Source organism: Drosophila takahashii, chromosome 3R (genome assembly GCF_030179915.1).
Source record: "Drosophila takahashii strain IR98-3 E-12201 chromosome 3R, DtakHiC1v2, whole genome shotgun sequence".
Lineage (NCBI taxonomy): Eukaryota > Metazoa > Arthropoda > Insecta > Diptera > Drosophilidae > Drosophila > Drosophila takahashii.
This window is the reverse complement of record NC_091681.1, coordinates 25768333-25793402: the sequence shown is the minus strand read 5'-3', so window position 1 is coordinate 25793402 and position 25070 is coordinate 25768333. Positions and strand designations below refer to the sequence as shown.

Here is a 25070-nt window from a genome sequence, read left to right as displayed (position 1 = left end):
TATTCTTCTTTATTTAATTTACATCCTTACGAATTACTTATTAAATTATTTAGATAAAGTTACTAATAAAAAGTTACTTTTGCTTAAACGAATCAATTTCACTTTGACTTGAATTCTTCATAAAAATTGATTTTTAAAATGTTTAAATATTTTTCCCTTTTCAAGAATTCCAGTAAAATTTTTATATTTCAAATTTCGCCGATTTTATTTTATTAATCCTCACATAATTATAACAAATGCTTAATGAAAAATGGTTGAACAAGTAATTAAAGTCGTATTTTGTTTCTTATTTGTGCTGTGCTGTCCATAATTTATTATTGGCAGATTTACAAATTGGCGATTTTCCAGCACAAATTGGTTTTAAACAACTGTTAGTAGATAAACAGATGCAATTTTAAAATAAAAGGTACAACAAACTTGATTGGAAATTACAGATTACTTATTAATTGTCTGCGATGAAATCTTTTCATTGGCAATTAATATCTATGCATTAAAATATGATTTGTATAACATAAAATCGATTTTAAAGTTGTTTATGCCGATGATATCTATGCAATTATTACTTGAATGGATTTTGCTTGATGGAGAATCTTTGGCAGGGCTTCACCGTACCACTTTATTTCTACTCCGTGTGAGGGAATATGAGCTGAAGAGCCGACGAGGCACATTTTATATGCGTGTCCATGTCGTTTCTCTGCTGATTTCTGCCGCTGTTCACTGGGTTTCTGGCTGTTGTTGCTCTTGTTCTCGCATGTATTTGCAGTTGTAGTTGTAGTTGCTGTGTGATTAATTCGCGCAAAGAGTTGTGCGCTTCCGTTTCCGGTCGCCGTTGTTGTTGGTGGCACTCCACTTCGCCGCTCGAGCTTTTGTGCTTCACATTTCACATTTCACAGGAGGCTGATTTATGCTTAGCTGTGGGTGAGCTTGTGGGCGGGCCACAATATTAATTGTTTTGTGCCCAACGAGGCTTAAAAACACATGCTCATGTAAGCCACGTCCGCTGCAGTGGCCTCCACATCTTCCCACATTTATTCTTTTTTGTTTTCACCCAAAGCCCCCCGCTGGCCTTTTCATGTTCATGTTTGAAAAATCAGAAAACGCACATGGATTCGGGATTCAGGAAGAGGGATCTGGTGCAAAGTGGAGCGGTGGCGAGGTGCCCAACATTTGACGCTTTAGCTTGGCCCCAAACATTTAAGATAAGAGCGCCACAATGGGTTCGTTTGTATGCCATTAATATGAAAATCAGACACACTTATCTTAATTAGTTAGTCGCTCATAAAAGGGCCAGCTGGAAAGTCAACCAAGCAGCTCCTGGGACATAGTTACCGGGTTTCAGCTAGCCAAGTGTACCTACAACTGAAACTAAACACACACGCAACCGGTTTCGTTCGTATTTTATTTTTTACATTTCCCCTCGTGTTTGTTTTAATCATACGATATTTCCAGGGGGTGTGTTTGCCTTTGTGTGCGGCTTCTAATGTGCCAGCATATACAAATTATGGTACTTAACATGTAATACTTAATTTTGTAGAACAAGCGACGCGTTTAGTTTTGGGTCTCGTTCCCTACGTCTGTTTGCTCACCTTTCCCTTTCTGTTTTGTTTTGGGGTCTCTAAAGGCGCATTTACCTAGAGCTAATTCGCGTTGAGTATACGTCATGTGGCGCATGGCGGAAAGGGTTGCCAACGAAGAGTAAGAAGCACAAATAAAAACCGCATTTTAAACTGTGGGAGTTGTCTCCCTTCGAGAGTTAAAAATACATAGGCACTGAACATATTTTTAAGACAGAACCAAATTTTCTTAGATGTAGAAATACTCTGACTTTTAATATTTAGTTATTATTTTCTGAAACTTTATTAGACTTTTAGAGTCAAAAAATATTAAACATTTAAAGCCGTTGATATTTGCTTTATTATTATAATTGTTTTGAATTTAATTTAATTTTTATTGCATTCGATACTTTGAGATTTAATAAACTTTAATTTAGTTTTACTTAAAATACCGTTCAATAAAGAAAATATCGATAAGCAGTTGTTCTTTATTATTTTTTTCAAATTATGTATTTTGTCCACCGGTTTTCAGCACTCTACCGACAATTTGTTTGAGTGCCATTTGGTTAGGAGCCAGGCAAACGCCCACAAAATGTCATTGGAGCCGAGAGACTTTTAAAGAGAACTCTAGACCAGAGTTCCGTGCGGCGCAATTGAATGAACACGATGACTCCTTTGAAGGAGCTGCCGTTGAAGTTGAGCTGATTATTGCTGCCTTCTTTATGTGTGTGTGTGAGTTTAAGTCCGTATCCGGGGGTGATTCTCGGAAGCGAGCAGCTAATTTAAAATGTATACGACTGTCGGGGACACGGAGAAAGAGACAATAAGTCGGGATAAATGGGGAGGGGTTGATATTTATGGCCATTACCATGAAGCATTCAACTCCGTCGCTAACTGCCCGAATGCATAAATTAGCAATTGATTTTTGCTGCATTAAATATTTAAGATGCGTAACTAAACGACCGGCCACTGGGAGGACCACAACCCCTTAAATTGGCTGTTTAAGGGTTGACTTTAAGTTTTGACTGCGCTTAAAACGCAAGATGATCAGGAAAATGGCTGGCACAGCCCGCTGGTCGCAACTTTTTAAGACCCCTGACAATTTGAACTAGCAGAAAGTTCAAATGTTTCGCTGCTCGTGCACTTAGCAACACTTTAGCTGCCACATCCCCCGGCCCGCCCCTCGTTTTAGCCAGCTTTAGTTAAGGTTTCTACGAGTACGTACACTTTTTTATGGCTACATTGTGCGTATATTCTCCTGTTTCTCCTCTCCTTTTTTTTTTTTTGCTCAATTTCCGTAATATCTATAAACGTAATTGGATATGTGAACGGGCTGACTGTTTGACTGGCGAAACTTTGAGCTCTTCATCCGATGCTGGACCCCCAAAAACCAGTACTTCAGCTCCCAAAACGCACGCCACGGCACACACACGTCTGTTGCGCCCGGAAAATTGGCAACAATTGTAGCGAACCGCAGAATGGCGGTCATAAAAAGTTTTTATGAAAATTTTCTAAGCGCGATCTGGCCTCTGACCTTTCCCCCGTCATATCTTTGCTCTCAATTGCCGGATAGGCAATCAATTTGCCAATTACGCAACTTGACGGCGAGCGGAATGCATGTTATGCGATAAGTGGGAGCTATGAACAACCCCTATGAGTTGTACTTCGCGTAAAAACAGTGGAAAAAAATAAATACTGAAGCTTCAACAAGAAAATATAAATTAAATAATGATTTTAAACGCCTTATTGGTCAACATTTTTAAAGGTGTCTAAAAGTATGCAACAACATATATTATAAAGGAAATTCAGGAATAAATATATTTTCACAACATACTTTTACACACTTTTATAAAAGATTTCTAGAAAGTAAATTATTTCGGTTGTATAGTTTCCAAGGTTTAAATATAAATTTTAAAATATTGTACATATTTGAAACAAAATTCTGAAAATATGTATATTTAAATTACTTAGTTAGTAATATTTTCCCCCAGTGCAGCTGAGCCGCCTGCGAGCAGGAGCTGTGGAAACATTGACAGTCACTTGCTGGTTTTCCGCTTCAACTTTGGCAGCATGTCAAGTTCGTCAGATGGCTTCCGCCAACAGCTGCTGTTACTCTTAACCCTGACCGCCACTTTGGAACACTCCAAACCCTCCTCCCCCGACCACCTCCTTAATATCCTCTGGCCCAAGATAACTGGCTGAAACTTTATGGCAAATTTCGTGCGTTAAGCCTTTTGACAGCTGCACCAATTTCAAGTATTTTTCTTAATTTTCCCAATAGATTTCTCCATACTTTTGCGGCTGCAACTTCAATATAGCCACCGAGAGTTGGAGAAATGGTAAATGGTAATAGCCGGCAAAGGAAGCTCGGTTCGGAAACTTTGGCTTAATGTTTGCGCATTTTATGAACCTGCTAGGGGAGCAGGCAACTGAACGACGACGAATACCAACAACTATTTTGCACTTAGTCGCAGTTGAAGCATAAAATTGATTTTTAATTGGAAATTGTTTGCATATTTTGTGTACGGCCAAGCAACCCTCTCACCTGGTGAAAGCGAGCCAAAGTGCATGTGAGAATTTCGCCAGCAACGAAAAATGCGAAAAATAAAATTTTAAAAAATCCTTGACCTCAAGTGAAAAGTACACAGAACTTCAGACAACACGCCTTTTTGGAGTAGTAAATTGTTGGTGTAAAACTTTAGAAACTTTATACAAATCATAATATCGATATAGATAACCGTAATATTAGTAATATTAAACTTTTCTGTTGTATGTTTAATACACCACAAAATAACCATCAAAGTTTCCTTGTATTTTTACCGTAGAATGGGGGTCAATATTTTTAACATTTTCATACTAAACAAACTTTAGCGGAACGGCAATTGGCACATTCAAAATAAAACCGTTGAAAAAATATGAATAATTTGGGCCAATAGAGGAAGCATAAATATGCATATTTGCAAAATGTAAATTGTTTAGTGTTGAAAATGGTTTCTTTACAAATCGAAAACCTTTAATTAGGTCAGAATTTATGTGCATTTTTATACCCTTGTAGAGGGTATTATAATTTCAGTCAGATGTTTGCAACGCAGTGAAGGAGACGTTTCCGACCACATAAAGTATATATATTCTTGATCAGCACCAATAGCCGAGTCCATCTAGTCATGTCCGTCTGTCCGTCTGTCCGTCTGTCCGTCTGTCCGTCTGTCCGTTTCTATGCGAACTAGTCTCTCAGTTTTAAAGCTATCGCGATGAAACTTTCCCGAAAGTCTTCTTTCTATTGCAGGTAGTACATATGTCGAAGCGAGCCGGATCGGACCACTATATCTTAAGGCTCAAACAAATATAAGAAAATTCATTGTAACTTTGTAGGAAGTAGGCGTTTTGATTCTTGACTACTTAAAAACAAGATTTAAATAAATAGAAACGATGAATCTGAAATCCCTGGAACTGCACCGAGTAAGCATTCATTAATCTACAAGGGTATATAAGCTTCGGCTGGCCGAAGGTAGCTTCCCTTCTTGTTTTTTTTACATTTTTAACGTGTTGAGAAAAGGGAAAAACTGAATAAAACTCGCTATGAATTTATTTAATATCTGATGTTTTTTTTATAAAATAAATGAGTATTTTGAAATGTGGATACTTTATAACCGAAAAATTAATTCTATTCACTTTTTTATTCTTATTCAACGACCACTGTACACACAAAAAAAAAACTTGGTAAAATCAACTGTAATAATTGTCAAACAGGCCCCAACCAGCAAAATTGTCAATTCTACTAAGTAAATAGTCACTTTCACAACAACTAATACACACAATAAGCAAGGACACAAACCCAAAGCAAAAACAAAATACACGTAACTATTTTAATAGTTACGTAACTATCTTTGTTGGTCAATTTTACCAAGCACATTTTTTTGTGTGTATATGAGCTACTTACAAAGCACCTCCTGCTGTCGATCGTGCTACTTTCGATCTGCCAGACGGCAGGAAATTGAATTCCCCCAACCGTTCCTGATGATTTTGAGTTTATTAAAATTTTAAATCAAACATCCGCAGAGCAAGCAAAACAAAACGCAAGTGTCTGCGGAGGGGGGTTTGGGGTGCATCAACAATGCAGTGGGCGGTGGACAGGCTGATGTCCAGTAGTCCCAGTGCCAGTGCCAGCAAATATAAACTGGGTCACAAACCCACCGGCCAAATCGCGGTCGACGATTTCGCTGCGGTTGCAACACCACCGCCCAACCACCCACCCACCCACTCACTCACTGTCCCAAAACCCACCGAAGTGGTGCCAACTGTCGAGCATGCGCCGTTTTCCGGGGGATTCCCCTGCGGCGAATTCGCCAAAAAGCATTTCACTTTGGCACTCTGACACAAAACAACACACAACACAATGTGCCGTGTGTTGTCTACAATTTCCCTTTTGTATATCAATTGCATTTCGTTTTATGGCCTTTTATTGCTTCATTTCGGAATTTGGTGTGTTTACCAAGCGGCGCCCTGTGCATCGCGTGTCCACGACCCACGGGGCACTGGATACGGCGATTCGGGGTTACGGAGGCTACTAGAGCTGTGGAGGCTACGGAGGCTACGGGAGTATGGACTACGGGCTAATGATGCCACTTGCCGGCAGCAGAAGCGACAAACAAAACGGCGGCAACAAAGGCGCTGGAAAAGTTTGGCTTCCCGCTCCTGGCATTCGACATGGCGTGTCCTGGCACTGCCAAAAACCACAAAGAAAGGACAGCGAAATAAAGGCCCATTTATGTGTCGACTCTTTGAATGTCCTTACCTTATCTTAAATATATTTTTAATGAACTGTAATTTTAATTATTATTTAAAGAATTTATTTCCCACTGAGTTTTAAAAATATTGCCTAAAATGATAGTACAAGATTTTTATACCCAATTATTATTATATTAGAATATACATGGAATACAATTTTTTTAATTCACTAAACCTGAAAAACATTTTTGATGATATTCTATGATAACAATGTTATTATTACCTACTGTTAATATTTCAGTAAATATTTGAAAATCAACTCAAGGAATGTATTCTATTTAGAAAAGCTCCCGAAACTTCTTATATTCGAACTATTAAAAGGTTTAAATAAAATAAACTAATGTTAAGTATATAAAAAAATATTTCGACATTAAATTAAAAAAAATAGATTATAAAAAACAATGAATACTAATAATTTTCAAATTATTATATTCAACTTAATGGCAAAATCGCACTACCCCTCAACTGGTTTGTTTCAAAAAGGACATCCCATGCTACGCCTATCTCATGTCCTTTGTCGAGGCATGTCTTTAGTCATAACTTGTTGTTGTTCGTGTTGCTGGCGGGTCATGTGCATGTAATTATTTTAGTAAAAATATGTGAATGCAAATACTGTAGGCCTCATTCTCAGTGCAATGTGCATATTTTATGCACTTTTGCTTTTCGCTTGACAGCAAAATTTATTTGACCGAGTTATTTTTCATGTTCCCTTTTTTTTTTGAGTTTTTTTTTGTATTTTTTGGGAGGAGGCGTGGCACACACAACGAGGGCAGCGACAATAACAGCGTTGACAACAGCGACATTGCTCTTGAGAATTACAGTTATATTTTCGCAGTTTAAACAAAAAACTTTTAATTACATTTTAAGCCACGCACAAAAGAGAGCAAGTATAAAATTTCATATGCAAATTTGTTGCCAACACTCGCGGCCCAAATGAGCAAACTTAATGGCCAACAAATTTCAATCGAAGACGCAAAGGAAAGTGAAAATATTTGCTTAACAAAACATTTGCTCCTTTGCTTTCCCAACAGGGTTCTACTTTGCCTTGGCACAATTTTTAGAAACACTGAGAGAATTGCGTTTACTTTACCTTACTTTAAGAAATTTAGAAAAATATTTTCTAAATTTTGTAATTTTGAAGAAGGTTTTTACGCTGCTTTTGAATTTAAGAGCACAATTTTTAGATACACTTAGAGAATATGGGTTCTTTTACTTGAGATATTTAAAGAAATATTTTTAAATTTTTTAATTTAGCTGGTTTTGAGTTTAGAACCAAAGAATCCTGTAGTATTGATTCTTAAACAAATAAAGCATTTAAAAATTTTTTTTTTTTAATTTTTTCATGTTTGAAAAAATTTATATTTAATTTACTCTGTAAATTTTAAAATATATTTAATTTTTCTTCATTTTTTCTGGGCTCTGTTTTTAGAAGTGGAGAACTGCCACATGGCTAATGATAATTATCAAGCTAACACACTCGCACACACATGTTCCAGTCCCCATAATAAATATTTGAAAATATTTCTGCGTAATTTTATTTCCCAATTTCAAGCAAATGTGTGAACAGTTGCGTATGTGCAGGATTTTCGGTGGCTTGAAGGGCGTTCCTGCTCCTTTTCCTTATGTAACTTTTCCAGCCATACTTTCGCGCCTTTTGCAACTTTTGCGTTTTCATTATTTTATTTAATTAGGTAAATGTATGCAAAAGCAGCCAGCCCATGCATATGTATGTGTGCCACCCACACACACGCATAGCGCAACATGTGCCTCGGTAATTACAATTACTTTTAATAATGTTGCTTTAAATGGGCCAAAAGGGTTCAGGTTTTGCTCCTGTTCTCAAAAAAGCTAAGCACAGAAATTAGCTTTACCGCTGGGAAGAAATTTAATCGGATTTAGCCCGGGGATAAATCTGAAAGTCATTATTTGGATTAATAAGGTGCAGTAATTGGGGGCTGGCTTATTTGCCCAAATATTGGAAATATTTTTTCGAAATTATTAGATAATTGTGGATCAATTTTACTATTTAGCAATCTATTATTACTGCCAAACTACTACCGAAATCATAAGTTATACAAGGCTTAAGCAGTTCCTATTTACAAAGCAAAGTTTTCTGCCGTGTTTTTGAGTATCATTTCTACACGGAATTTACCCCGCTTTCTTTTATTTTGTAAGCATAAGTTTTGTACGCTTTAAAAGAACTCTAATGCTTAAAGTTTATTTGGGCTTCGCTAAAAATGCATTAGATAAAGTAAAAACTGTGGATTTAGGATTTGGTTGCGGGGAGCTCAAAATAAATTTAATGATGCATACTTTTTGAATACCACATTTTCTTTCATTTTTACTCGAGTGTCCACAATTCGAAAAGACAGAAAGTATAACAAGTACACAGTTTTACATTAGCTGTTGCATGCTAAGGCATACTGTTATACAGCATTTACAGTTTGGGAGCTTCGGACAAAAATATGAGAAACAGTTTGAAATGCACTGTTCGATACTGCTTAACAGTCTGGCATCACCGGAAAAGGAAAAATGTATGGCGCCTTAATTCAAAAATGGAATGAATATTTAAATTAAAATATTTAAATAAAACTTATATATGCTATATGTATTATTAGTATTGCACCTAATTCTTCTGGACCATTCGGATCCTCTGCTAGTCGCCTTTCGCAAAAAAACACATTTAAATTTATTTTCGTAATACTTTTTGCTTGTTTATTAATATTTTTATTGATTTTGTATTTTTATACATTTTTTTACTTTCGGTTTAATACATAATATACTCCCGCATATCCATTTGGTGATAAATTCTCCCGCAAATCTATAATATGTGTTTCTTCCGCTTGTACATAATACAATTAGAATAGCTATACAATTAAAGATAGAAAAGTGTTTGACTTAAGGCTTACAAATTAGACGATGTCTTCCAGCAGTTAAATAACCAATTAAAGTTATGTCATAGACAGAGTGATAGAGTTTAAATAGATACAAATGAAAGAGTAAGATTAATAGTAGGTATAGCTGTAAACATATATCGTACAATTTGAAATCACTTTGAGCCTGGGCCCAACAGCATAAGCTCGTTATAAACGAAATGAAAATTTCAGCATAAAACGCAAACGAAAACAGGGCTTGCGAGTAAAACCAAATCAAAAACTGCGAAGCATTCAATAACCAATCGCTAATGAATTAAAGGCCATATTGAAAATTCTTTCCTTGATTTTCTCCGTATTCTTTTTTTTTCTTTGAGGGAGAGGATCAGCGTGAGCATGGAAATAGCAACAAAATATATTTAATCTAATGCACCCGGGGCGTAATATCGATTGGATCCGCTCTTGAGCTTTTCATTTATTGTATATGGGGTACCCAATATATCATATTTTTCTGCCCATCTTGGTATGATTCAAGTAATTTGTATATTTGCTGCTCGAGTATTGACTGTATATGCCTTTTTGCATAGGGTATAGAAAATATTTTATACACTTTATCAATTTTCCTGTGGGTAGCAAAGTTATCCTTGTCATTTCTGTTTTGAGTAGCTAGTGGAAAAGCGAGTCTACGCGTTTAAATATATATCGTATGTGTGTGTATATACATCAAAATATTTGTTTAATTTACGCGTACTTGGCATATGTATAGATTTCATTATGTATACTTTGTAAAAAAAGAAAATTTAGCTACTTCTCGCCGATGTCTGCTCTACCGCAAATGAGGGCAACAAAATCAATCAAAAGATACCAGCACATCTCGCCATTCAGTTCTCGCTCCGTGATCCCTGATCAATGCTCTCCCATCTAAATATCACTTTCCGGGCCAACAGTAACTAAGCAATCGAGCCGCACACAAAGCCTTAGTCTAGAATTTTACAATGTTGCATTGTTTTGTTGTTGAATATGTTTTGTTTGCTTGTTTTTTGTTTTTTTTTTTCTTTTTTTTTCTTGGGGTGTTTGGGGGTTTGCTGTCTGTTGTCTGCCGTTGACTAATTGGGATGACTTGGACGCTTGGACTTGTGTGGACGCTCAACGCACTCGTGATGTGGGTCTGCAAGATAAGATGGGCATTATTATTATAAATCATATATTAAATGGTAAGGATTTTGAGCAGAAACTACATAAGAAGGTTGATACCCTACACAGAGAAAAAAAGACCAAAAATAGTCATCAATCGGGTATTTTTTCATATAAATTTTGGTCCCATCTGTGTTCATATCAAAATGATATTTCCCAACATATGATTTTTTACCATATTGATATGAAATCATACCATTTTGTTATGGAAAAATTGATTTGAAACAATATCAGTTTCATATTTTCCCGTTTTTTTCTCTGTTTATCAATGCAAATTACAAAATTCAACCTTGTCATGTCACTAGCAACCCCTGAAATCATCGCTTACCTGGGCGACTGGGCCACCGCCTGGCGCTTGGGCGTATTTGGCGCCGTAACCGCCACTCGGTTGGTGGGCGTACGTGCTCTGACCGAAGTGGGGGCGGCGGATGTGGGCGTGGTTGTGCCGACCAGGCTGTAGCGCTTCGGCTGCACCATCCTGCTGGGCGATCGGGTGCTGACCTTGGATCCGCCGGCTGCTTCTTGGGCGCTGGTGAGTCTGTTTGGGCGGGGGGAGGTAAAAAGACCGGGTTTTGTGTGGCTTTTAGTGACAGTCTTAGGATTGGCGGGCCGAGCCGGTGAGGGCGTGGCCATAACGGGGGCGGTACGTGACGAAGTGGGCGTGGAACTTCTGAGCAGCAGGCCCACAAACAAATAAGAACATCATGCAAAATAATAATTTCACGCAAGGATGGGGGGTTCGGTGGGTTTACCAAAAATGAAAAGAAATAAATTTCGTAAACATATCATGTACCAACCAAATAATTTTGAATTTATCACTAAAGGATTTGCAAGTCTATAGCATTTGAAAGGTAATATGAATTAGAGCCCTGCATGAATGGATTCAACGAATTATTTTGATTTTAATAGAATTAAATGAATTTGAATTTTGAGTTAAATCGAATGAATTTTATTTATTGATTTGTTATTATTTATTCATTTGTTAAAAATGTTCCACTTTTTGTTCTCAAAAAAAAGCACAAAAAATTCTGGCAACTTTAAAAAATTCATAAAAATTATTCATTTATTCAATTCAAAATGAATTAGAAAAAAAATTGGATTTTATTTCACACAGAATTGAATTAATCAAATCAGAAATTTCATGGCATACTACGATAAAACGAAAATTCACGCAGGGCTCTAGTATGAATCCTTTTCAAATGTTACGGGTTTGCCTTTTTATTGCTTAAAAGCTTTAAAATACTGACCTGCCCGCTGGATAGCTCACTGGTCGTGGAATCCTGGACCTTGGCGCCGAATTAGAGCCCGTTGAGTTGACCGAGGTGGGCGTGGAGCCGCCGCTCTTGGTGGCCGCTTCGCTGGCCAGCTCCTTCAGCATACTCGAGTCCTTGCTCATCAGCTCCCACTGGATTTGCAGGCGCTTGAAGCGATTGCTCTCGATCTTTCGCTGCTCCTGAACGTCCAGAGTGTCACGTTTCAGTGCCGCCACAGAGATGTTGGGGGAATTGGGAGGTGTGGCAAAGCGTTTGGCGTGCTGCTGCTGCAGTCCGGCCGCCACGCCCTCGTCATTGAAGGACACCTTCTTCTGCTGGCTCAGCACCCGGCTCACCTCCTTTTTCAAAGCGGCAGCATCGTAGGTCACCTGCTCGCCGGAAGACTCCAAGATGGACGCAATCTCCGCATAGTACTTGAGCTCGGAGCGCGGCAACGAGGCCAGGAAGTTCTCCGCCCGGGCCCTGGCATCCAGATCCTTGCGCGAAAGCCTCTGCTTCACCGGCTGCGCCTGCTGTTGGCTGTGCTCCTCCTCCTCGAAGACATCCGCCAGCAGCTCGTCAGTGGAGCCCAGTCCATAGTTGTGCGGTGGCTCCTGCAGACTGCGCCGCTTCTCCAGCTTCGAGAGCTTCTGCGTCTGCTGGGCCTCGATCATGGAATTGCGCTTGGAGCGCGCCTGCGCCGAGTGGGCCTTGCGCAGAATACTCCGGGGCATGGGCTGCGGCGGCGTTTGGGTTTCCACGCCCGAATCCATGCGCTGTTGGTCCTGGTACTGGTACACATACATCTGCTTCAGCGGATCCACATCCAACTCGGAGTCGGTGAGCAGCGTGGAGGAGCCACGATAGCCGGAGCTGGGCTGTTGACTCGATCCCGAGCTGGAGGCCTCGTCCAGCTGAGTCTGCTGCTGCCCCTGGAAGTACTTGGCACAGTCACAGATGTGCGTACGATTTCGGCGAAGCGGTGGCGACATGCAGAACAGCGGACGCTGCGATAGCTCCGCATCCAGCTGCCGCACCAGGTGCTTCACCTCGGGAATGTGCTGCAACCGACGGCGGTATTCCGTTGGCAGCAAAGTGGCCAACGACTGCCAGTCGGCAATGTGCTTGTAGTCCAGCGTCTTGAGGATCTCCTCCTCGCTGACGCTCTGGCTGCTGCTGCGCTGCTTCCTCAGGGATCCCGAGCTACTGCTGCTGCTCCCGGCTGCCCCGTCCAGCGTCTCCTTGTAGTTGAAGGGCGAGAAGATCACATCGGTGCTGGCATTAGTCTTAACAAAGCCCAAGTCGGGCAGGGCGTAGTTCGGATAGATCACGTAAATGGGCGCCTGGCGCTGCTCTCCCAGATTATTGAGTTTCTCGAGGAACGAGGGCGGCACACAGCGGTAACGATCGCTCAGGCTGCTCCTTGTGGTGCTCAGTGAGCCGCAGGAGGTCTGCATGGAACGTGTGATCATCTCGGAGCTGGAGGCGCACGACAGGGGTCGTGCCTCCTCCGCTCGCCTGGGCACCTGGGTCAGCTGCTCCGAGCTCGCCTCCGAGGACATCTGACTGCCGGTGGAAACCTGGGCTGCCAGCTGGTACAGCTGGGGATTCCTTAGCGGCATGCTGCGCCTACGATGTGCTGGCGAATTGGTCGCCGTCAGCGAGCCCGTGGAACTGGAGGTGGCCACATCATCGTAGAAAACTGCCTCGGATCGGGCTCTCAACTGCCGCCTGGGTGTCTCCTGCTCCTGCGGGTAGTGCTGCTCCTCCTCGTCATGACGACTCACAGCCGATCCCTTGCCCGAGTCATTCATACTCTTCTTGCGCAGACGCTGCTCCAGGGAGCCACTGCTCGAGCTGGCCGCATCACTGGACGGCCAGCAGCCGGAGGAGACGTCCATGCAGGTGTGCCCACTCGCCTGGGCACCCAAATCCAAATCCTGACCACCAGCACTGCTGTTGCTGCTCTTCTGCTTGATGAACAGCTTGACTAGATTGAAGGCCGGCGGATTGGAGGAGTTGCCCGAGGATTGGCTCTCCTGCGAGCAACTGCAGCGATGCTTGTGGCGATGGTGGTGCGAGTGGTTGTGCTGCTGCAGCTGCTGTTGCTGCAGTTGCTGCTGATTCGCCGCCTGCTGCTGCAGTCGCTCCGAAATCGAGACACTGATGGAAATGGGCATCTGGCACATGGGCAGGAGGTTCCGGCTCCTCGACTTGGACGACTCCATGGTCGAGGTGCTGATCGCCTGAGAGACATTCAGTGGCACCGCCTGCTCCTCCGGTCGCTGCTCCTGGTGGCCACTGCTGCCGGCCATCAGTTCCTCGCCCTGCAAATTGGGCAGACTGCTGCTCTTCCTCACGGAGCACTGCGGTAGGTGCCGGGTTATGGTGATGGTCTCCGTGTTGTTGTTACCCGAGGGATACCTGCGTGCGGGCGAAACAAGAAGTAACGAGCGTCTTTATCACAAGAGACACGTCGAGCGTTTGGGATTACAATTTTGTCGGCGGAAGGTTTTCTTTTTCTGGTTTTTTTTTTTAGGTAGGAAGCGGTTTCGGATTGGTTGCTGCCCTTACGTTTTTATGACTTCTTTACCTGCCGGCGTCTGGACCGGGTTTATTTGCATAATATTTTGGGTTTTCTCTGTTGTCCTGGCTAATCGTTTTGTGAATGAGTTATGCGGGCTAATCCCATAATTGGTTTTCGCCGAGGATTAACTTGAAGGTTGGCATATGCCCGCGTGGAATGTACGCCAAAAAGACCCAGTTCCCAGTCGAAATTCCCCTCCCTGATCATGCGACATACGTTAATATTTCAGCCGGCAGGCAAATGGAACTAAATTGAATTCAATTGAAATGACCCCACACACGATTGCAATGAGAGCGGACTGCAAGGAAGGGGGAAATGTGTAACATCCGTCCATCTTAAACGATGATGACGCTTGGCATTCAGAACGTAACATTAGTTATATCAGAGAAACTATGGAGTAACATAATCTTAAACCGACTATGATAAAACTTAAATCTGGACTCTGTCAACCGGAAAAAGTTGAAAAATCCGAACTAAGATGTAAACTTTAAGTTTTAGTTTTAGAGTTTTTACGATATATACAGCCGACTTACGGTCGACCAAAAACACATTATTCATCTTGGTCGAGCTGCTGCGCTGCCATTACTTTACCAATCATATGGCAAAGTTAAGCTCTGATCTATTGACATTAAAATAAAACAAAAACTGGTGGATATCTGCCGGGATATAAGAAGAAATTTAACATTTCAAACTTAAAACAAGAGAGAACGTTATAGTCGGGTGCCCCGACTATCAGATACCCGTTACTCAGGTAAAGGGAGTGCGAGGGAGATGGAGATAGAGATAGAAAACGTTGATCACGCATAACTTTTTAACGAATGGACCGATTTGAAAAATTTCTTCTACATTTCGATAGGTATTGATAAACACCATAAAACTGCATTTTTACTTTTCCGAAATATTGAAATTTTTAAAATCGTATATAAGGGATTGTGGGCGTTAGAGGGGGCGTGGCACTCTTTTGAAACAAACTTGCGCTGCGTAGGAACTCCTAGAATCTGCATGCAAAGTGTCAATCTTCTAGCTTTTATAGTTTCCGAGATCTCAGCGTTCATACGGACAGACGGACAGACAGACAGACGGACAGACGGACAGACGGACATGGCTAGATCGACTCGGCTAGTGATCCTGATCAAGAATATATATAGTTTATAGGGTCGGAAACGCTTCCTTCTGCCTGTTACATACTTTTGCACGAATCTAGTATACCCTTTTACTCTACGAGTAACGGGTATAAATATCTTTAAGAAAAAACTGTGCCATAGAAAAAACAAATTTCTGGTATTTTCGTGATCTATAGATCCAGCACTAACAGAATTTGCCATTATTTTCTGGGACGCACACCAAGAATAGTCTTTTGTAAACTAGTGCTATCAGGCAACAACCAATCCTTGGGTTAATGTTAGAGGGAATCTAATGCGGCGTGTGTTCTGTTTTGTGGACCTACCGCTGTAGCTTGGCCGCCGCTCCTGTGGCCGCCTGTCCCTTGGGCGACATGGGACAGAGGGGCTGGAAGGCCTGGGCCGAACGCGACATGGATACCTCCAGGGCCTTGTTGCGCTTCACAATGTCCTCCAGATTGCTGTGCAAGTTGATGCAGTTCTGTTTGTTTCTGGCGGCAATGTCACTAGGTTCCGCTATAAAAAGATAACAATTGTAAGTTTAAATCTTTAAGTATATGCACCAATTACTCACCATAGAAACTATCATCCGAATATAAAACACTGCCCTCGAAGGCGATCGTATAGTTGTCCTTGTTGCAAGTGAGTATGATCTCCCCGTCATCCGGATAGGCGTCCATGTCCAGCGAATCCACCGAGATGTGCGACTCCCTCACCGGCGAAAAGAGCAGCTCCGACTTGCAGAAGGAGTTGTCGATCAGTTCGTTGGTGGAGGTGGTCGACGTCTGGGACATGTTGTGCGGCAACATGTTGCTGTGGTGCAGCAACTGTTGCTGTTGCAGCTGCTGCTGCTGCTGTTGTTGCTGCTGCTGCTGCTGAAGGAGCAGCGATTGCTGCAGCCGACTATTGGCCCCGCCCAAACTCTTGCAATAGGCGGGGAGCTGCGAGAGCAGGGAATGTATATCCTCCGCCCGAAAGCTCTCCATGTCCACCTCGGCCAGATTGGCGTCCAGGTTCTTGGCCAGATCCTCATAGTAGATCAAATCCCCCATCGCATTGTAAGAGGCCGAAAGGGAACTTAGAACACTTCGCTGCATTCCGCCGCAGCCATCTCGATAGCCGTAGTCCAGGAACCACTGGTAATCGGAATTGTCGTGAGTAAAGTCGTGCGACGAGGCCAACGAGCAGATGAGATTGTTGCCACCGTTGCTGCCACCATTAGTAGTTTCCCGCATCCCGCCACCACCACAAAGCATCCCACCTACCCCAAGTTGTTGCTGCTGCTGCTGCTGCAACTGCTGCTCGTTGCTGCGACCTCCTGGCGTCGTGGCATTGCTGTTGTAATCCGACTCCGGCGTGGCCGCCATCTTGCCCAGGACAAAGTTATTGTTGCCCTGGAGCTTCCTGGAGCTGTTGTCGTTGTCGCAGTAGAGCAGACCGCTCGAGTCCTCGCCAAACAGTTGACTGTCGCTCGGAGTGATGAGGCTGCTGCTGCTCACCTGCTCATTCAGGATTATGCTGCGCAACGCGTTGTTATAGCGATCCAAGTTGCTCAGCACAATGGCCACATTCTGCTTGAGACTCTCCTCGCTCAGTTCCTCGCCGGCGGCATCCTCCTCCACATCGCTGCTGCCCACCGATTGCAGTTGCTGCTGCTGGCACTGCTGCAGATGTTGCTGCTGCAACAGGCGATCGGTCAGCTGCTGCTGCTGGTACCGCTTGCCAATCGTCGTCGTGTGCGCCGTGTTGCTGAACGGCGAGTTGCTGGGACTGTTCAGCGGATTCCGGTAGCTGAGCGGGGAATGTGGCGATGGGGCAGCCGTGTTGTTGCCGTTGTTCAGCTGGCTAAAGGGCAGGGTCTGCTGAAACTTATTATACTGTTGGGCCAAGCGTTGAAGCAAATGTGGATGAGAGTTGGGATTGGATGGAGTGAATGCCTGCTGGTGGATGGGTGAGTTCTGGAGGGGTTTCTGCTGAGATGATGCGGTGAAATGCGGCTTGCTGTGATCGTTGTTTGTTGAGAATTCTGTCATGCCACGTCGAAGTTTGGTTCCTGCAAGGAGAAGAGGGGATAGTAAACATTAAAATCTGGTTTAAGAAGAAGTTTTGTATATATTTGTAAAGCAAAGATCTTAAAGTTTAGGTTAGCTGATTAAAATACCTTATCGATAGTCCCCCCTCAATGTTAATTGTCCAATCAGCATTGACACTGAACTTGGCTCAATTAAGATGCCACCAAAGCAACTCCGGCTAATGATCTATCCCCATTCTCATTTGCACTTTCCCTCCCCTAATGGACATTAGCGTGCCACACATTTCGGAGCAGTAAAAACCTGACGGAGGCGCCCATCTATTGTTGGCATGTTTCAATTAATTTTTACGATCCCAGCCCCGGTCTAGCAAATAAGGATGACACTATCTGGGTGACAGACTCCCTCTCTTCTACGTCTACACGTGAAAACGTAAGGTTGTAAAAATTATTTTTATACGTCTGAGAGATTTTTACGAGTCAACACCCATGGTTCGGATGGGATCGCATCAAATCGGATCGCTCTGTGCCATCGCCACTAAAAAGTTCAATTGGAAAATGTGACATTTTCCCATCTTCCCTACCAAGCGGCTCATGCAACATGCAATGCCCGTCAGCCGGCGGCAATTAAAGGTTAAACTTGATGGTATTGCATGTCTCAGGGCGGTAATTCAGTGCTTAGGAAAACCTCCTCGTTTGCCGCATTGCTATCGATTGCAGTTGCCAGCCGACTTTCTTATGCAATTCATTTTGGTATCGGGAACAAAATTTAAATTTAAAATTAACTCCGGGCATAAACAAATCAAATGCAAGAATAAAGGGGGAAAAGCGGGAGACTGGGGAACCTCCCAGAAAGTGCAGACACAAGAGATTATATTTTCTAAAAGATTTCCCTCCGTCTGAGGGAACTTTTCGGTGCAGTCGACAAGTGGCAAAGCACATGTTTTTCCCGCCCGGCTATCTTTCATCCTCTCCCACCCTCCAAAGCAGAAAAATATGAAATGGAAAGTCATTTCATATTTGGGCCAGCGCAAGATTACGGACAAATAAAAATATTTTTTTAATGCATTTTGTGTGTAGATATGGGATGCATATATGTAGCCGTCATGCTGGGAGGGTGGTCCCATCCAGCAGAGGAGCAATGGCCAGGCCCAGTGTCAACTGCCGGCCTCTCGGAGCTCAATTAAAGTTAATTGAAATTACAAAAGCCCGTCTCGAGATGCTCAAGAGGTTGCGTCAGGGCGGAGCCAAGAAAGATACAATGTTGACGATGCTTTTTACGAGGAGAAACATTTTAAATCACCATGAAAAATAAAAGATAACTAAGTAATTCTTAATGCTTAAGATATGATAAATTGTTCAAAATAATGATATGATTTTTTTAAGATTTTAATAATACATTTTCCATCGAAATTAGAAGCTTTCTTTATAAAGTTGTTATGATGATTTGTTCAATCAATTTTACTCATTGATATTAAATTTCCATTTTTTGTATACCCCAATTGAATTTAACTTTAATCTGTGAAATTCTCTATTATTTGATATTAATAAATTTAAATATTATTAATACCTTTATTAAAACATAAATACTCAAGAATTTCAATGTATTAATAATAATAAAAAAAGGAATATTTAGACAAGTTTGAAGAACATCTATCAAATCATATTAAATCTTTGTTTAGTAAAAGTTTAGTTTAATTAAAAGCTAAGACTTAACAACTGCGCACCTTGGCCCACAACTTTGCCATTGTTTTGATGGTTAATGTTGTTGTTCAGATAGTTGTTCAGATAGTCATTGTCATTGTTGCTGTTGCTATTGTGGTCCACATATCGCTGCTGCTGCAGTCGCTGCTGTCGCAAATACTGTTGATTGCAGGTGAGACCCGCTGATGTTGTCGTTGTCGCCGGTGGCGATGGCACGCCCTGTTCGAGCAATTGTTGTTGCAGGCGTCGCCGCTGCAGCAATTGCTGCTGCAATAGTTGCAACTGCTGCTGCTGCATGCGCTGGTAGAAGCGAATCTGCTCCAGTTGCTGGGGGGTAACGCCAATGTTGCTGTTGGGCTTGGCCCTTTCCCTCTGACGGTGTTGCTGTGGCACATAGTAGTTCTCCTTGGAGGAGCTGTTGCTGTCGCAGCCGCTGCTGGTGCTGCTGCTGTTGCTGGTGGCACCGGCAACATGTTGCCAGCAGGCCGAATTGCCGTTGGCATCGTGGTTGCTCTTGCTGTTGGTGTTGCCGCTGTGCGGGCAATCGATTCCGGCCCTGGAGCAGGCGGCACAGCGTTTGGAAATGTCTACGAATCGCATGATGAAGGCGAGCAGCAGCAACAACATCTAGTTGCAAGCGAATGTTGCTGCCGGTTTATTTTTGGCCAGTCCGCTGCGGACCAACGCTGCGTTGGATGTTGCCAAGTTCTTGGCAGAGTCTCTTCGTTTTCTCCTACTTTTTTATTTTTAGTTATTGGCTCTTTTTTTTAAGCGGTTCAACTCCATTGATTGGTTGCACATTTTGTTTGGATTTTCTTTGGCTTTTGGTTTTGTTTTCTATGCTGCACTTTTCATTTTGATTTCTTCGTAGTTTTAGTTTTGTGCTCTATTTATAAATATTGTTTTGCTTGATGCGTAAGTTTTCTCTCTATACGACACATGGACCAAGTTTGATATATATATAAAAATAACCCGAGTGTGTGCCTGTGTGCTACACTGTTCAGCGCACAAAAAGTTTTCGAGTCTGTTGATATAATTTCGGTGTGTGAGAAGCATATAAAAATAATTTACGAGTTTTCTGCAGTCGGCTAGGGACTTTTATGTTTTCCCAAAAACTTTAATGCGGAGTTTTCGACGAAAAACGCCTAAAATTATCCCACTACAATAACAATATGGCATAAACAAAAGCTGCAGCAGTTGTGTGCTGTTACCATCGGCGATTTATGCCCCTGCGGTTTTGGGCCAACCTCGAAAAATGCAATTCCTTTTTGCCTTGTTAGCGCGCAAATTAACTGCAGTCGGGGCTCGTTAGCAAAAGCGTTAGGAGCGAACCCTCAAGGCGCCTAATTTATGGTTACACATTTCCGACAAAAGAAAAACCCAAGAAATGAAAAAACGGAAATGGCTTTCCTTGCTGAACAGGGCTTTTGCCTTGAAGCTTTGGCCAGGTTCGCAGGTGTCTAAATTTAAATCGCTGGCCGAAAAACGAAGCATAGCCAAGTTCATTATTATTAACTTGTCGTACGACTTTTAGCGGGCATGTGTCATAATGTTTGCTATTGAAATCTATTTGGAGCGCACATGAGCTTGCCAAAAAGTATAAAGAGCCACCAGGTGCTTGGCATAATGAGATTATATGGTATATCTGGCATATTTGATGCCTGACATCAGCAAAAGAGATAAGCTATGAACTATAAAAGCAATTGCATTGCTCAAGAATCAAGTTCTAATATAAAATATGGAAAAATACCAAGTAAATGCATTTTTAAAAACCCTCTTTCTTTTTCAAGTGTAAAGTTGCAGACAAAGAATCGCAAAATGGCAACCACCCACTGGGGAAAGGGCCTGAAAAAAACGCAAACCCTCAGGAGCAGTGGGCTAATATCGAGAAAGGGAAAGTCGGAGGAATGGGAGCCAAATGCCACCGAGGAGTGCTCAGGCGCACCAAGGACCTGGCTCGGAAAATGCCAAACGGCTTCCCACATCTGGCAAGGGGCCAAAATATATGGAAACCAACACTCTGCCAAAGGAAAAGTGCTCTCGCATCGAAGCGGCATTTAAGCAGCTCCGATAAACACGGCGGCAACTTGTCCATGGCCACGCTCCAGCTGCCTTGTATTTGCCATCAGCCATGAAGTTCTGGAAATCATAAACATCAGGCGCAAAGAAGCCGACGCACTGCGAAGATATTGTGAAAATTGCAGATGCGTTTCGATTTCGCACGCAACTCATTTGGATTTCTCTTTGCACCTTGCAATTATAGCCGGGGCAAAAATAAACAGCGCATGTATCGCGATGCGAAAGTACAGTTTTTCCCTAAGATTTTGGAGCAAGTTGTACCTGGGCAGGTTCAATCACATTTGGAACTTTTCCGAAATGTTTATTTAGGTGTTTGCTGCGCAGAAAGGGGAATCCTTCAGAAATTTACACTCTACTTTCCGCTCTTTAGAAAAAATTATATTTTATTTTAACAATTTAATGTCCAAAACTTTTTCTAATATAAAGTTGGAGTTTTATAAAGATTTGTTTACTAAAGATTGCCTAGTGTCACACCCTTAAAACTGTCGCAAAAGCAAGCCTTCTTCGCCAACGTATATATAATATATATATCTTCCACATTGTTCTAGAGAATGAAAACATTTTAGTTTAGTTCAACGTACTTGTTGGCCTACATTGCGCCCAGAAAATGCCAGCATAGAAACTCTTTTTGTGGAGTGCGTTGGGCCTGCCAATTAAATGAGGCAGCCAAAGAAAATGCATCTGCAGTTGCAGTTGCAGATAGATATACAAAGATACAGCCACATTGTCGATGTTGTTTCTATTTTGTAGCAATTGTAATTACGAAATCATCAAACGCATGTGTGCATATCGACGCGGAAGTCTTTTGGTTTGGCGAAAAGGTCAAATCTATTTGCAAAGCTGGCTAAAAACAGATACAGAAGCAGATGCGAATGCAAAGATACAGTTGCTACTGACAGGCGACAGCAGCTTATCAGCAGCAAACAGTCGAAATGGCTTTGATTTGGCGTAAATAAACACTTTTGGCATGCCTGACTATTTTCAGTTGATAAGATAAGCTCGAAAGCTGGTAGAAATGCAACTGACAACCCGAAACCGATTAGGTGTTCGATGATCTCATTTCCTACTGCAGAAAACTCGTAAATAATCGTTAAATGCTGGCGCTACTTTACCCAAAACAGATTGCGTATTAGATAATCCCAAAGTGTTCGTTGTCAAAGAGAACTTTTGTTTCTTTGTTCGTATCAGACATTTAAAAAACACGCCACACACACAAACTTTCGGCTACTGATGCACTTAAGATGGCCAATCTAACGAGTATCTTTGAGATAATTCAGTGGGGCTTGGCCCACGCACAATTAAAGCCCTTTAAGTAAGATTCCACTTTTATTAGGGCTGCTGCGTCACACACAAAGTATCTACGAGTTTATTATTCACACCAGACGAACGCGTAAACAAATTAAGCGAAATGTGAAACGAAAAATAAAATATATATGGAAATAATCAAGGCTTTCACAACCGACACGCTCCGCACATTTTCACAGTTGCACCAGCCCAAGGAGACTGACTGAAAATGAAAATACGCGAGCGGACCACGACAATCCGAAAAAAAAGAGGCGAAGCGACGGCTACAAAGCGACGAGGCCTCGGTGTGCGAGAGTATCTGTGAGAGGGCACCTCCCAGTGTATCTTCGGGGTGTATCCGAGTGAAAAGAATGAAAAGCGCCCGAAAACGCACGAAGAGTCGCCACAACGGAACATTATACAATGTGCATCGCAGGGTTAACCCCAAAATGAGGAAAGAAGGGGCTCGAGCGAAAAGTGAAATCGAGAGCGACAAACTCCATGGATACGGGTAATAGCACCATCTGCGGCGCAGCAAGTGCAACCCCTTGGATACTATAAGATTCAAGTCGATATTGAATTTATTCTGTTCTCAAAACTTTATAAATAAATGTGTAAAATAATGTGTAGTAGTAATGTTCCTGGAACAGAAAATGGAAAGTTTGAAAATAATTTTCTTTAAATAAAAATAATTTACAAAAATATATTTTACTCAACCCTTTAAAAGCAAAAAAACAAAAACATTACCAGAATAATTTAAAGATTTCAATAAGAACTTAAAATTTATTGTTTAAGAAACTTACATTTATGTGAGTAGATCAGATTAAAAAGTCACATTTAAAAAAACGTTGTGAAAGGGCTGATTGCTGTTTCTCCTTCGAATACTGAATACAATACCTGCTGCTATCAAGCAATTTTCCCCCAATCTAAAATTCCATTTTATAAATAATCTAACAGTATTAGTAACAAGTCATCGTAATTGATTGATGAATGCGATTGGTGTATTTTAGTGTAGATAATATATTTAAGTAAATAATAAAGGTATTCCTGTTTTTAATTTTGAATTACTTTCAATCGATATTTTTGGAAACCCATCTATCACTTTCCCTTGTCATAGATAAGATCCCCTTGATATATAACAATTTGAAAATGCTTCAAAACTATTTGTAATATTTGTATTTTCACCCGAATAAATCATAGATATAAGCACCGACCATCTGGGAAGTAAATCAACTGCAGATTTTGATTTATCTCTGCGACTAATGAAGCTGTTCGTTCAAGTGGCAAACCAAGTGCCTACTTTGTCCGGTCAAATAAACATCCCTCTTTCGCTACGAGGGTGGTAAATAGACCCAGAAGAAGGGCCTGAAGACGAGGCTTCCGGCAGGATGAAGATCGAGTTCCCCGATAGAAGGCATGTGCACGTGCTGCAACCAAAGCAAACATATGCCCCCTCTTGAAACTCAACACCGAACATAAAATTATATCACAGAATCGGAGTTCCAGGGGGGTTAAGGGACGGGGGCGAGCACAAGTGCTCATTAACAATTACAAACAGACGATCAGTCAGTCGAGCGTACTACATTTTCCAATAAAACTATTATAAATGCGCATAAATTTCCCCCATGAAATTCGAATGGGAGACAAAAGCAAGGCATGAATGGGTTGAATACATTAAGTAATCATCGGCATTCCCAACGCAGGCACCCTATATCTATTGCCCCCTATCTATTATCAGCTGTTTTCGGAAAGCCAATCCAAATGGGTATTAGTGTGCGCTGATTAAATCAACCTCAAACAGGCGGGGAATGCTAAAAAAGATGTACACAAATATCGCTTTCAATGAACAACAATTGGCTTGTTTACATGTAGATACAAAAAGTGTATATATAAAACAAAGGCAAAACTTGCCGCTTTGTATTTTCTGCTACTTTTATTTGTCAATTAATTATTGTCGGCTTCAAAAGCCCAGCGGATGCCAATGTCGTGGGTGTTTTAAGGGGAGGGGAAATGGAAATGGAGAGGCCGTGCTCATAATCCATAAATTAAAACACCAGACACAGCATCCCAGCGATCGCAACGAGAGAGAATTATAATTGAAATTCATCTGTCGGATGAAACAGAAAATTCACATTCCATGGTATACTTTTAGGTGGATTCCAGAATATTTTTCTTCCTCATCGATGTGCTCTATTTTCCAGAATTTCCCTTCCTCTTCGACGAGCTCTGTTTTAGTTCTAATTAAATTTAGTTGTTTTCTCCACAATTGCAGCCGCTGCTGACTCATCCGCTGATTTCCAAAGTCAAGTATGACAAATCCATTTGCCCCCAACTGCTGATCCAATTGTGGCCCTCGCCAAATTAGCATGAAATAATCCACCCTCGGATATATACTTGGTATACTAGATATATATATCTTTTGTGCACTGCTTGACCTCCCGCATGAGCGTGTTTTAATGGTCTTGCACAAAAATAAGTTGCCAAAGTAAACAAAAGTGCAGCTCCGCTTTCATGGCGGTGGGTCCATCACCTCGGCGACTGGAACTGAAACTGGATGAGATGCAATGACTATGACGCTCCCCCCCAAGAAGGAGCTGCACTTTGC

The 25070-nt window shown here is 41.8% G+C and overlaps 1 protein-coding gene across 6 annotated transcripts in view; it reads right to left on the bottom strand.

Moving 5' to 3' along the window:
- Positions 1 to 9029: 9029 nt before the first annotated feature.
- LOC108061776 (putative mediator of RNA polymerase II transcription subunit 26) overlaps positions 9030 to 25070 on the bottom strand; it is a 31220-nt gene continuing 15179 nt past the window's right edge. Inside the window, exons 1-8 of one of the 6 annotated variants that reach the window (XM_017148131.3) lie at positions 22294 to 22674; positions 19126 to 20030; positions 16635 to 17422; positions 15944 to 16505; positions 15696 to 15885; positions 11656 to 14118; positions 10737 to 11078; positions 9030 to 10382 (exon numbers count right to left, since the gene is read on the bottom strand). In XM_017148131.3, coding sequence (XP_017003620.2) covers positions 10361 to 10382; positions 10737 to 11078; positions 11656 to 14118; positions 15696 to 15885; positions 15944 to 16505; positions 16635 to 17422; positions 19126 to 19729 — 4971 coding nt within the window. In that variant the 5' untranslated portion in view covers positions 19730 to 20030; positions 22294 to 22674 and the 3' untranslated portion in view covers positions 9030 to 10360. Of the gene's footprint in view, positions 10383 to 10736; positions 11079 to 11655; positions 14119 to 15695; positions 15886 to 15943; positions 17423 to 19125; positions 20031 to 22293; positions 22675 to 25070 lie in introns of those variants that run through there. The other 5 variants (XM_017148129.3, XM_070217418.1, XM_017148130.3 and 2 more) reach the window with 5 other exon arrangements.